The sequence below is a fragment of the Anguilla anguilla genome, chromosome 2 (genome assembly GCF_013347855.1).
Source record: "Anguilla anguilla isolate fAngAng1 chromosome 2, fAngAng1.pri, whole genome shotgun sequence".
NCBI lineage: Eukaryota > Metazoa > Chordata > Actinopteri > Anguilliformes > Anguillidae > Anguilla > Anguilla anguilla.
In genome coordinates this window covers 38,217,960-38,231,322 of record NC_049202.1, presented here as the reverse complement: position 1 = coordinate 38,231,322, position 13,363 = coordinate 38,217,960, and the positions used below count along the sequence as shown (strand labels likewise).

The window sequence follows — 13,363 nt, the reverse complement described above, 5'->3', positions numbered from 1 at the left end:
CATCTGTAAAAATGTATAACATTCGTCATCGTGATGGATTTCCTCAGTCAAACGCCATGGGAGCTTACCGTCGGGGGAACTTCGCTGCGCGTCAAACAGCGTCAGAAATTGTTGCCTGGCTTGTATTTTTGCCGATTCACAGTCTCGCTACTGTGGTTATTCTGCACCACTACATATAGCCTTTTTTCCCCAAACGACACTATATATTAATATATGTAAGCCACAACTCCACTTCAAACAGGCTCAACATGTGAGCACACCATGGGTAATCTATAGTTTAATACTGAGATTCAAACTCAAGTTCAAAAGTGTTATGTCATGGCATTTCAAAAATCCCACACCTTATTACAGGGATCGCGAGAGTGTTAAAATACAGTGTACAGAAACTGCCACCTAGCGGTCAAATAGGCTTTTGCTTTTCATGTTCTCACACTGCATGCGTTGTGTTTTCACTTTGTAACTGTAAATAATGGAAAACAGTCCTGCCGCTACCTTCAGAAACAAAACAGTTGTTGTGTAAAAGGAGAAGACTATAAATGAGGCTTGGGCTAAATGTTTCCGAGAGACGTTCATATATGATGTTCATATATAAAGGGGTAGGCTATAGAAATTATTCCTATATGTAAATATCAAAATGTAGGCTATGCCGACCTCCGGAAAAAGTCGTTCATCAGCACCTATAGCCTACGCTACGGCTTCGCTATAAGGACTCAGTATCAGTCTTTCATCTCGAACTGATCGGAGTTGTTCATAACCTTATTAGCATACCTTAGTGGATTCTTCTCAGCACCATCGCTTCCATTAGAATGCTGCTTTGCAGGCTACTATTGCATGACAAAAATGAAAAAAACGATGTTCTTTGTGCCGACTTGAATTAATAATTTGAAATTAATCCTTTAATTAATCATCTGGAGATGTTATATGATGATTACACTCTTTATCTGATAATGTTTTTATTGTACTGTAACATGCTTCTTGCTTTTTATTTTTGAAAACAACAGTGATGGGTCATATGTTGACGCGTGGTTCATGTGACCCTTATTTAAATAATATTTCAGCTTCTAATATGTATTTTGTCTAAAAGGTACTATGGTCGGGACCTAAACGTACACATACACTATTTTTTTTTAATGAAGTGGCGATTATCCTGCAACATTTTATTCCCTCTCGCAGCGGAGCAGAACAAGATGTACCCGTATTAGGGGCTATTATAGAAGAAAAAGTTTAGGAGATAAGCAATATGTATAAAATAATAAATAATTTTGCCAATTATACTGGCCTAATACTACTTGTATTTTTATTTATTTTTATTTTTCCATAGATTGCGTTGTTGCCGTTCTCGTTGTTAGTGTTAATCAGTTTAACCATCAGGGTCCAAGTTGAACTATACGGTTGTTCCCTGTACTTGGACCGGTACTTCTCTCTAGGGGTTTCGTCATACTTGTTCCTGGTTATGGTTATACACTTTGTTTTACGTCGCTCTGGATAAGAGCGTCTGCCAAATGCCTGAAATGTAATGTAATGTAATGCCTTGACTGTGTCACTGGATTGGATTACAGAATTCGGTGGGCAAAAAAAGAAGAAATTCTTCAGCGCTCGTTCCCGTAGAATAAACACCCACTGCTCGTTCAGGGCGAGTAGGTTAAAGCGACCTCGGTACATCTGGTTATAAGCCGCGAAGCACCGCTTGGAAACCTGATGCCTCAAAAACCCAATTCTCTCAAACGAAGGCAGACAGGGGCCAACAACTGGAGTTCACGTAATGGCCAATGCGCGCTCACTGCCGTAATAACTCCGTGCCGTCTCTGCATGGGTTCCCTGAACTGTCTTCCTGTACACGGAATAAGTTTTTTTCGATAAAAGGAAAACACAAATAAATGGAGAAAATGAGCGGGTGAGTCAATCATCCTCCTCCTATAAACAATTAATTTCGATTGATTGTGTGTATTTCCTGAGTATTATGCTTCATTTAGCATTCTATTAATACAGTAGCATATTTTTTCAGCTGAAACGTTTTAAGGCGTAGCACAAAAGATACAATGCATATGCATGGTTTAATTTATATTCTTTGAATATTTCGTTATTGCAGTGGAGTTATCACTACGTTAGAAGTAGTTTCTGACTAACACTGGCTAAGTGCTCATTTATACAGTAGGCAATTTACTCAAAGTTCTTGGTATAGTTACTGTTGCAGAGCTAGAGGAATGCTTTCGCTAATGCATTTTTTTCACCCTTTTCACCCAGCCAATTGTGGCGATTGGTTTGTTTGTTTAGGATGTGTTATTAGCACTCATCGTTTAATATTATTTGATTTAACGAATCAGGAGAAAAAAACGTCCTTCGCCCGTGCCTGCTTTTTGTTTTCTGCAATAGAATAATTTCAGGGGTGTCGAATTCACAATTAGCTCAGCTCAGCACAGTCAATTGATTTGTTGGCTTCATTAGCTCTGGGAATGAGTTGTTTACTTGTATAATATGACGTAGTGGTTTTGATATTAACGCGTTGAATTCAGGGTTGGTTATTTTATTTTTCATTTATGAATATATACATATTTTAATTGAACAATGAGTCGATGTTTCAGTTCTTTTTCTTTTTTTACCAGGATTGGACTGTATCTGATGATTGTGTAATCTGACTTCTGCTTCTGTTCAAGTCAAGAACAAGGTAAAAACCTGAACCTCTGTTACCTGTAGACTGGACGCATGTGTTTAGGCCACCCAGTGCAGAACCAGTGCCAAATTGTGAAGGCGTCTTGATTGAAATGTTATGGTTTTGATTAAGGCTTCAGTTTAAAAATCTCCTTGGAAAAACCAAAATTGTAGTTTAGTATTCTTTATTGAAGTTTCAAAAAGCAGTTTTGTTCCTGGAAACTTGGCCTGTCACAGAAGGGGATTGTACATCACAGAAGGGGAAAAATCTACAGCAACAAAGCAAATGACTGTTTTCAGTACGGTAGCTGTCACATGGTAATACATAGTGAAACCATGTTGTACATAACTGCTTATCAGTCAGAACAGCCTTAACTCTTACTTATATGGCCTCACGTCTTTCAGGACAGAAGGAACCCCATTTGATATAAGGTCTGGTTTCAGAGAAACCAGTGCCTAGATGAATAATCCTATTAAAGTCTTAAAACATTCCAAACTGGCTTTCCAGATGGCTCCTGCTCATGGTGACTGTGCACCAGTACAATTTCAAAACTTGGTTTATATTGATGGGGGCAAGTTCCTGGTACATGGTTCCCTTGACAGAATTTTAATGCAAATACCAGATAAATCATACCAGTAAATAATGAGGTAATTCATATGTAAAGGAGTCCTTGAGGTCACAAGTTTAAGATATCTGGGAAAAGGTTTGGCTGTTGGCCTATTACTTCACAGTTTGTTTCATCTCATACTGTATGAATGCTTTCTGGCTGTGCATTGATAAACATTTTTTCTTGAGAACAATAATTAGATTTGTTTTTTCATAATTGACACAATTTATTTTGTTTACTATAATTAGTGAAATAATAATGTTGTTAGGCTATGAGCTGCAATTTAGCAGTGTGTGTTTTCTTTTTGGTCTTCGGGAAATTAGAGTGCCTCCCTGCCATTTTAAGTGTTTAAATAATAATTAATGTACAGAAATGGTTCCGTAATATTTTTATATATTTGAGTTTAATTTTGTGGAAACAGCCATGCTTTCTTCAAAGAAATTCTGTCTGCATTGTGATTTTTGCACCACTTAGTGTGTTATACATTAGAAGGCTGTATCATACACATCAAGATAGAATCTGAGTCAGTGGGGTGATTGTCAAATACAGCTATGTGGTTTACTTGTGTCTTCCTCAACTCAAAGGCTCAATTGCATGAATTAATTACCAGTACAATCAGTATAGTATAGCACGGTATGCATTTGCATCCTTGTAGTATTCATCCTTTGACAATGCATAGAGTAACTTGCTAGGTCATGTCATAGAAACAGAGACCCTTTGGATGTCCAAGGCCATGTCTGACACAATGCTAGATTCTCCCTAGACAGCGTGCAAAATGACAAGCCTAGGTGGGCTGAATCGCCTGTGCTTTTCATCAAACACTGTTCTTATTTTTGTGTTCAGCTGTACACAGTCTACTGAAAGAAGAGAGTATGTCTTTATCCTACTTGGTGACTTGTCAGGCTGTTTTCTCTGTGAAGCCTTTCGGGTGCATTGTGACACATGACAGGGTGGCCTGGGCTCGGTTAATGAGTAACTCCGTCCGGTGGGTGCAGGCCTGTTTGTTTTTGCCTGTAGCTTTGCAAGGAGGCGATCAGCGAGGAAACCGCACAACTTGAGTCATACAGTCAGATTTCACCACTATTCGGATCATACGGACAATGAAAGGGTAAGATATAACTGGCGTCTCGATTCCCTGAATAGTTTTTTTCTTTCTAGACCATCTTTCTGAGTTGATGGTACTGTTTTCGTTTCTCTTTATTGAAGTCAAATGGACAGCTACCAAGTCTGTAGGCTATATAGTATGCGTCACCTTTTACTGTTACAAAACATCCTCATAGGGTTATTACTAGTCAGGGTTTTGTACAGAAGTGTACTCTTGTACAGTGTTGTGGTATGCATATCACAGTAGACAATCTTGTTTCGAACTTCATTGGTGTACCATCTTGGACATAATCTTTTATTGCCAGTGACATATGAAATGTAGAGTTGTACTTGTCCTGTAGACAGCTTTGAGACAGGCATTTAAAATGGTAAAGACAGACATTTAAAATGCATATATTTACACTCACTAATATCAAGACTGTATACATTACAATCTTTAATCTGTCTATGCCACTAAGTGACCTCAAACATTTTACCCTTTGTTTGAGTATGGCTCAAAAACTATATTGCTTTTCTTTTCACACACAACATGCACCCACTTGGCCAATATGCACTACCTAGGACATGCAGACCAAGAAGGTACATTGTGTGTGAAGAAAGAAATACTTTGGCAGGTTTCTAAAAATTAAGACCCTTGACATGCAACATGAAAAAATGAGACAATAGGATTTTTTAAATAAATGCTACATTAATTCAGTGTTCATTGGCTCATCCTATTTACTGAACATCATCCAGTTCTTGCCATAAAAATATAAATGAATCTGCAGCTTCAGTGTAGCAATAGTTGAAAAAAACTAGCTCCATGTAGGTGAAATCAGATTTAATAGAATTGTTTTTTGTTTATTTTTTTATAGATGAGAACTGATACATAGCACACTGAATCAGTTGCTTATCCTAGCCCTCCCTTGCTGAGTGTTGGCTGGAGCGGGAGAAGCTGTCGGCATGGAGACGGTAGTGATCGTGGCTATTGGAGTGCTGGCCACCATTTTCTTGGCGTCCTTCGTTGCCCTGGTGGTCGTCTGTCGCCACCGCTATTGCCGCCCAGCTGACCTGCTGCACCACTTCGACTCCAAGTCAGTACCCGGGGGGGGGCATGGTGGGGGGTGGCTCCAGAGAGCAAAGGGAGGGGGACGACATGAAGGCGGGCAGAGCAACTGGAAGGGTTGATCCCCTGTGCCGTGGCATGGGGACCTGAACACTGAAGGATGAATACTTAACACTGAAGGATGAATGCTTAACACCAAAGGGTGAATGCTAAGCACTGAAGGATGAATACTTATTCATTGTCTTTTAGCAGATGTTCTGACCCAGGGAAACATGCATGAAATTCACAATATACCTACACAAATGTTGCCTCCTCCCTTCTCTGTGCCTGGCTGTGGCTCACTGACTGATAAAGGCCTCCCTTTGTGTTGCACCTGTGTGTGCGAGTGCAGTTCTGAGCTTCATTTCCCTCTCATTTATCCTCTGATAGTATTATCAGTGGTATTTAAGTGGCAGGTGGCATAGCCATTTATTTTTCTCTCATCTGTGAGAGTGAAACCCAGTCTGCCATTAATGCAAGCTCTTAATAAGGGTGTCTAAAAAGCAAGGAAACATGATAATGCAAATACTGTCAAAAGAGAATATTCACCTTCCCTCATTTCAATATATATGTGCAGAACAAAATGTTCTGCATTCATCGTAAGAGGCCATCTGTAGCATAGTCAGGACACACCAAGCTTTCTCTGAACAAACAATCCAAATCTCCAGTTGTTCCCATTTGTTTGCCAGGTACAACAGCAGTAATGGGTTTAAAACAGCTTTTGATTAAAGTGATCCTATTTAGCGAAGCATTGCTCTCCAGTACTGCATGGCAGACTGTGGTATTAGGCACATTAGAGGGCACCATTACTGTTTGTCCATGGCCCTGCTGAGGATGTTGTTTAAACTGCAGTGGACAGTGCTGAAGATCAGTAAGAAGCCTCTGAGCCTCACATGCTGGGATTCTGAGATAATCTGGCACGTTTGTTTTCAGTGTGGTCATTAGCCTATGGATGTAAGGCATCTCATCCTTCTACAGTTTAATACTGTGCCCTTGGCTAAACATGCAGCTATAGGGGACCTGAGAAACACCATAGGGCATAGGCACAGGCACCTGGTGAGCTTCTCCCAAGTGAGGCAAGCTCTTGGTTGGAGGCAAGGCCTGGTTCAGTTTTGGGCTAAGATTGACAGTGTAGGTACAAGGAATGGGATGTATGCTGATGGATTAATCAATCATAAGACTGACTTTTACAAGTGCTGCTTTTTCACACTATTGTATCAGCACACCTGCCTGTGATCTTGATTATTAGAAAATGGTGAGGTTTGATCCTGGGTCCTATTGAGAAGTGAAGTGAAGACAGTCAGGGAGGTGGACTTTAGGATGGAATGGTCACGCCCCACTCTACCCCCCCTCTCCACAGGCCTACGATGGACCTGATCAGCGCCATGGAAACCCAGAGCGAGCCCTCAGAGCTGGAACTGGACGATGTGGTCATCACCAACCCACACATCGACGCCATCCTGGAGAACGAGGACTGGATTGAGGACGCCTCGTATGTCCCACGACCGTCGGCCTACGAAGCCAAACCTGTTATCGCCTCTGTGGCAAACACGCCTGCCACAGGCCACCAAAGTGGCTTTCCTTGGGGCCCTCCAGCACAGAGACAAAGGGAGATGATGTTCAAGCAGTCCAGATTTATTCACAAGGGTTTGGCAGGATGGTACAGCCAAATGAGCAGATGTAAAACCCTGTCATGACAGAGAGCTCCCCGTATAAGTGGGGATGGCAGATTTAACCTGTGCGCAGTGATTACCTCACTACGCACAGGTGCAGCCACTCCTGTTCCTGGGTCCAATTAGCCTGGCTAATTATCTAATTCTTAACCAATTATCCAATTGGCCAGGTCTAATTAGCTTGACCCAGGGCAGGTGTGGCTGCTTAAACCAGCCATCCCCACACCACAGCCTCTATTGTCTTTGACAACAGCTGCTCAGCTGCTGATGTTATTCCTGATGTTAGCAGTACTGGGCAACTCTCTCATCCCAGCAAGATAATTCATATCCCAGATGTGTTAGCTTTGAGGAGTCCATTATTCTGTTATCAAAAATGTCACCCCTCTGATCTCTTAATATCAGATCCCAGTCATCTATTTAGGTTCCTGCTCGTAGCATATACATAAATCACTGATATTTCAATTCCACTCACATAATTTCTGATCTATGTTTATATTCCTACGTGTGGGAACTCTTGCAGAAATGATTTTGTTTTCTTCCAACAGTGGTTTGGTGTCTCACTGTATCTCAATCTTGAAGGTAGGGCTTTTACCAAAATTTCTGATGGTATTTTCAAATTGAAGAACTTTAGTGAACCCCAGCTGAATGTCTGACGAGATTTTGTGCCTGCAGATCTGCCATACTCTCACCGAGAAGCTTGTAGCCATGACAATGGGCTCAGGAGCAAAGGTCAAAACCCCCGCCAGCCTCAGTGACATCATCACTGTGGCCAAACGCATCAGCCCCAGGTACGTTCATGAACTGTACTGGAAATGTATAGTTTCAAAGACAATTTGAAAATATGAACATGGCGTGAGCGTGGTTTCCCTTCTCGCAATGTCATGTGTCTTGGCAGGGTGGATGATGTTGTGAGATCCATGTACCCGCCTCTGGACCCCAAACTTCTGGATGCCAGGTACAGCATTAATGTTTCACCAAAAACAAGAGGCTGATCTCTTAAATTCTGATATAATCAATAGTTGCAGTAGCATTTTATCTGTCATAAATAATGTTTTAAAACCATACTTTGTGTGACATACAACAGATTTTTTGCTTTATTATTCATTCAGTCAAAAAATAAGGCAACATTTAGAAGCTTTTCATGAAAAAGTAAGTGCATCCCTTAGTTCATTAGCTTGTAGAACCCCCTTTAGTAGCAATAACCTGAAGTAATAATTTTCTGAACATTTTCTGTACAATGTATCAGTCTCTTGCATTGAATCTGAATAATTATGGCCTAGTCCTTAAAAAACTACTTCAGCTCAGAGTTTTTTGAGGGCATTTGGTTATGTACAGCTCTGTTAAGGTCCCACCATATCTCAGGGGGTTGAGGTCTGGACTTTGGCCATTCCAGAACCTTAGTTCTGTTCTTTTTCAGCCATTCATTTGTAGATTTACTTGTGTGCTTAGGACCGAGTTTGAGAACCACAATGGTTGTGAGGCGTCCAGGTCCTGTGGCTGCACAACAGCCCCAAATCATCGCCCCTCCACCTCCATGCTTGATGGTCAGCATGAGATTCCTGTGGTGATTTGCTTAGCCAAACATGGCATTGTGCATTCCTGCCAAATAACTCCACTTTGGTTTTGTAGAACCATAGAAAGAGGCAGTACTTTCTTTTTCACTGTATGAAGCAGTACCACTTCTGATGGTCACTGCCCACAGTATCCACAAATCTGCCAACCATGTCACATTTATAGGGAAGGTGGTAGATTAATAACTTGGGGAACTGAGTTATTGTATTGGAGATTATTATAACTGATAACAGGATTCATAACTCCTATATATTACAGCCTCTGTAATCAGAGATTTATGTGAAAGTAAATAAAACCCAGATATAAGAAATAGTTTCTACAATTTGGAATGGTGTTAGGATGTCCTGTATTACAAGACATACATCTGTTTGAACTATTGATTATTGTGGGAGGGGGTATCGATACAGAACCATTGTTTGTGGAATTTCACTCCAGTGACCCAGTGGTAAGAGTCCACAAGTCTAAGCACAATTCCGCAAGACTGCAGCTTATTTTTGTCCCTACAGAGCCACCGCACTCCTGTTGTCGGTCAGCCACCTGGTGCTGGTGACACGCAATGCCTGTCACATGTCTGGCAGCATGGACTGGATCGACCAATCGCTGAACGCAGCAGAGGATCACATGGTTGTACTTCGAGAGGCAGCAATGGCTTCTGAACCCGAGCGAAACCTGCTGGGGACGGATACTTTCCGTCAGGAACAGTCGACCATCTAGCTTTGCTCTGACAGCACGGGGCTAAAGGCTGGTAATTTGTCTAAAAACTGCCACACCTTTGCGTATTTTCTACACGAACACACACAAATGCTTATTCGCAATCCAATACACATTACTCTGAACTTACTTGTATTCTCTCAACCTCATGTGCCAACATTACACAGAACATGACACTCAACAGGAATGAGCTTGTATGTCTTAAATGTTAGTCTTTAAACGTGTGACTATATGTCTATTTGTTAAGATGTTTATGGCACCAAGAGCACAAGAAAAGAACTTTTTAGTTTTTGTAGATTAGTGGCAAACATTTATACCTCACGTTTCTGCTACCTGAATGGTGACAATGCAAGCACTCGAGAGTTTGTCGGTTTCAAAGTGTGGTACAACAGAAGTGTGATTACTGACAGTAATGATTCACAGCCACTCCTGTTTGCACCTGAAGCTTTCCATGCTAAACTCTGCCATGACAGCCAGATATTTGATCCAATGCTCTGTGCTTGTATTTCGTACCTCTGGAGCAACCAGTGTAGCACTTGTAGGCAATGACATCATTTTCCCTGCACGCTGAAGGCATGGGATTGGTCTGTTATTGTACACTGCTGACTTCTGTCCTTTTTACAACCTAATGTATAAACATGTTCGGCTTGTCTCCCATTTTGATTTTAAAAGGAAAACAAGGCCAACATGGAGTATGAGGAGATGGGTAAAATGTTGACAGAATCCAATCCACAATCCTGTCATGAATGTTATTACTCTATGACCTTACTGTCCTGGGACACTAGTGTATGCAAACAGTACCCATGTAAAGATTTAAGGTCCCGAGCATTTTAAGGCAAAGGGGCAAACAATAAAACGTATTATAATATAATATAATGAAAATAAATAAATGGAGCACCTAAAAGAGAAAGTGGCCTTGCTCCCAAATTCAGTTTAAGGGTTGAATTACAATAGCCAGACGCACTATGGCCCGCTATGCTCTATTCGCTATTCGCTGCACGCCTGCTTGGCACAGAGAACACAGGTGGGCGGTCCCAGTGCACGCCCCATAACGGCAGCTCTGGAAACGCGGTTCTCACGGTCCAGCCCTCCTCCACTGAGCCCCAGCGCTCCGAGGCAGCCGCTAATCTGCAGGTAATTAGCAGCCAGGGTACACTGGGAACACTGTCACAGGGTCGCTTTATACCCCACTAATCTCCCCTCAGCTAAAACCTCTGGAGCTACGGATTGGACCTGTCGGTAAGGCACTCAAATTCAGGCCAAGCTGGGCTAGCTGAGAGCGCTGGGGCCACGCCAGCTGAGAGTGCTGCGGGGCTGATTGGCTGAGAGTGCTGGGGCCTGATTGGCTGAGAGTGCTGGGGCCTGATTGGCTGCAGGAGCAGAGTTATGCAAGTGGGGCAGAGTTATGGCCTGCACGTTTCATAAAGAAAAAAACATCTCTTTCTCTTTCTGTATTCTCTATACTGAACGGGAGTAAAGGGCCAGTGTTTGTGCACTGACCCACATGTTGTTAGCTTCTTTCACAGGGTGTCCCTTGTGAAAAGACTCACCTGCATTAAGGTCTTACCTGTATTCTAAAACACTCCGTAATAGCCTGAACTAGTAATGTGTGCCTGCTTATTATGGGCCTTAGCACTGCATCTGCAGCACAATCCCTGTGTTTTTTTCCCCTGCTGTGATTCAACCTGAAAAACACAGAACTGAGAACAAAATTGAAACAAGAAGAAAAAAATAGTGCACTTATTTGTTCCTGTGTTTAATATTAGGAAAGTACTGCCAGCCTTTCATTTGTAAACACTCCTCAGTTTGACACTGTTATCTGTTGTTACCAATGTTTTGTTCTTTTTCTTATCCATGAATTTCTCACTGAATAGCTTTTCACAGACAAAAAGAGTAAAGTTTCTCATAAAAATTGTGCCTTTTCTTTTGCGCAGTATTGGGGGGGGGGGGTCGATTTTCAGACTTTCAAAACTTCTCAAATTTGCACGTGACGTAAATTTACCTCTATTGTAATAATACCATTTGGAGGACCTTAGTCTGAAAACAGAGTACGAGGAAGACATTTCAAATGAATCTATGCACCTGCAAACCAACAGTACAAACTTTGTTAAAAAAACATTACATTTTATTTAAAAACAAACTACAATTTGTTTTCCACCATAGTGTTCTGCATGTGTTTATACATCATTGGGTTCAAAGGCAGTTCATCACTCTTATGCGGCACGGTTAATGGGTACTGAGGCAGACGAAGACCAGGGGTCGTGACCCTAGATACGTTCCTACCGGAAACATGCATTAGCATCATTTGCACTTGCACTCTAAGCACAGCTTGTGTTTTGGCATCGACTCCCTCCGTTATCTAGTTTTCTATAAAGCCCATCCCCGAGGATAAGAAAAAATATATTTATAATACATATTTATATTTCAGGCATGTATATAGTTTGATACATATTTTAAGTTTTAATACATTTTGAAGGTATATACAGGCAGTGCTGTCCACCCAAATCTACCTTTAAACCTGTAAGAAATACGATTTAGCATGCAACAAGTCTCTTAAAATTTCCACCTTTGAAAAGATGGAAAAAAACTGTAACCCCTTAAAAAGATACATCCGGGAGGTATGTACATTTGAACGGTCGATTTACAAGAAAATACGCTTTTCTTAAAAATAATACAAAAAGTGCAGAGCATTTGATAACTAGTTATTTTGGTTTACACAAATAGCGTAGAAGAATTTGTTTTTTCCTCAGGCTTTTAAAACAGTCCTTTACTTTTCTTCAGGTTGATTTGTTTCCAATTAGGAAGGGAGTTGAACTCCTCTCTCTTCATCTCCAACACTCTCTGAAACATTCAGAGACACGGGCTTACATTACATTACAATCACCTGGCAGGCCCTCTTATCCAGAGAAAGGTACAGTAGTGGTTTATATGTAAAATTTACATTTTCAGACACAAATACTGAGAAAAAATAACAGTAGCTTCATTTCAGAAAACACAAAGTAACATTTCAGAACCTTAATGCATTGGATTAGGAATATACAAGGAATATATATTTGATGTTTATCAAGATACAGGAAATGTTGCAATATACAATATATATATAATTACATTTTTATATGTATATGTGTGTATATATGTGTGCATATGTGTATATATATATATATGTGTGTGTTTGTGTGTGTGTGTATGGTGGGAGGGAGCTTTGATCTATGAGAGGACTTAGCAGCAGCACAAAGAGCAGAAGAGCCTGCCGTACCTGGAAGTCCTGGTCAGACAGGTAGATCTCGAGGCGCAGGGGATCCACCCCCTCTGGCAGCGGTTTGGCCAGCAGCTCCTCCGCGGTGTACTGGGTCTTACTGAGCCTGGAGAGAGCGTCCTTCACCAGCGTCACCTTGTTCCGCGCTGCCTCCCCCTGCGCGCACGTGCAGAAGGGGAGGGTGCAGAGCGTTTACCACTAACACATTTACTGTGGCATGCAAACACACTGCACGCTAACACACGTGTGACTCGCACGCACGCATGCACACACACGATCACACCCCTGCCCCCCACACACACACAAACACACACACAACTAAGGGTGTGACACCATTCGAAAACTATAAATCTGCCCGGCACACCAGAAGCATTATCCTACCTGCAGCTTTATGTCGGGGTCTCTCTCCCAGTAGGGAAAGATGTTGGTAAAAGTGAGGGGCTCAGCACCTGCAAGGATCAGGTAGGCCTGTGGGGGGCGCTTATGGTTCTTTTCTGAAACACAAATGTTACATTCTCAGGACACCCTCAACCAGTCTTCCAGTACCCAATGTTTCACGCAATCATCTCTTAACAGGGAAATTCCTAGAATTCCGAGACCAAGGCTATTTTCTCTGAGGAACGTACAGAACACAGCCTAGACACTTCTCACCTGAAGCAATCTGTCACATTTGAAAATTCACCCATATAGGCAGGATTCAATGATC

General features: G+C 41.6%; 2 protein-coding genes across 5 annotated transcripts in view; one reads left to right on the top strand and one right to left on the bottom strand.

Annotated features, from left to right (window-relative positions):
- The first annotated feature begins 1,523 nt into the window (after nt 1-1,523).
- On the top strand, nt 1,524-11,313 carry tmem98 (transmembrane protein 98). Its single transcript, XM_035404545.1, has 9 exons — nt 1,524-1,894; nt 2,604-2,665; nt 4,253-4,365; nt 5,216-5,434; nt 6,806-6,937; nt 7,664-7,697; nt 7,791-7,906; nt 8,014-8,073; nt 9,197-11,313. Exons 4-9 carry the CDS (start codon nt 5,304-5,306, stop codon nt 9,402-9,404), a joined length of 681 nt encoding a protein of 226 aa, XP_035260436.1. The 5' UTR covers nt 1,524-1,894; nt 2,604-2,665; nt 4,253-4,365; nt 5,216-5,303; the 3' UTR covers nt 9,405-11,313.
- A 191-nt stretch (nt 11,314-11,504) lies between these two features.
- Nucleotides 11,505-13,363, bottom strand: part of svild (supervillin d) — a 61,873-nt gene continuing 60,014 nt past the window's right edge. For all 4 annotated transcript variants that reach the window (XM_035404542.1, XM_035404541.1, XM_035404543.1 and 1 more), the window contains 3 exons: nt 13,039-13,151; nt 12,658-12,813; nt 11,505-12,242 (listed from right to left, as the gene is read on the bottom strand). In XM_035404542.1, the coding sequence (XP_035260433.1) occupies nt 12,156-12,242; nt 12,658-12,813; nt 13,039-13,151 (356 nt within the window). In that variant the 3' untranslated portion in view covers nt 11,505-12,155. The remainder of the gene's footprint in view (nt 12,243-12,657; nt 12,814-13,038; nt 13,152-13,363) is intronic.

Bases quoted from the DNA above. Each gene is read 5' to 3' on its own strand.
- tmem98 (XM_035404545.1), top strand. From the start codon at position 5,304: ATGGAGACGGTAGTGATCGTGGCTATTGGAGTGCTGGCCACCATTTTC. The intron at 6,938-7,663 runs GTATGTCCCACG...TTCTTCCAACAG, and splicing joins GACTGGATTGAGGACGCCTC to TGGTTTGGTGTCTCACTGTA. The intron at 8,074-9,196 runs GTACAGCATTAA...TTGTCCCTACAG, and splicing joins CCCAAACTTCTGGATGCCAG to AGCCACCGCACTCCTGTTGT.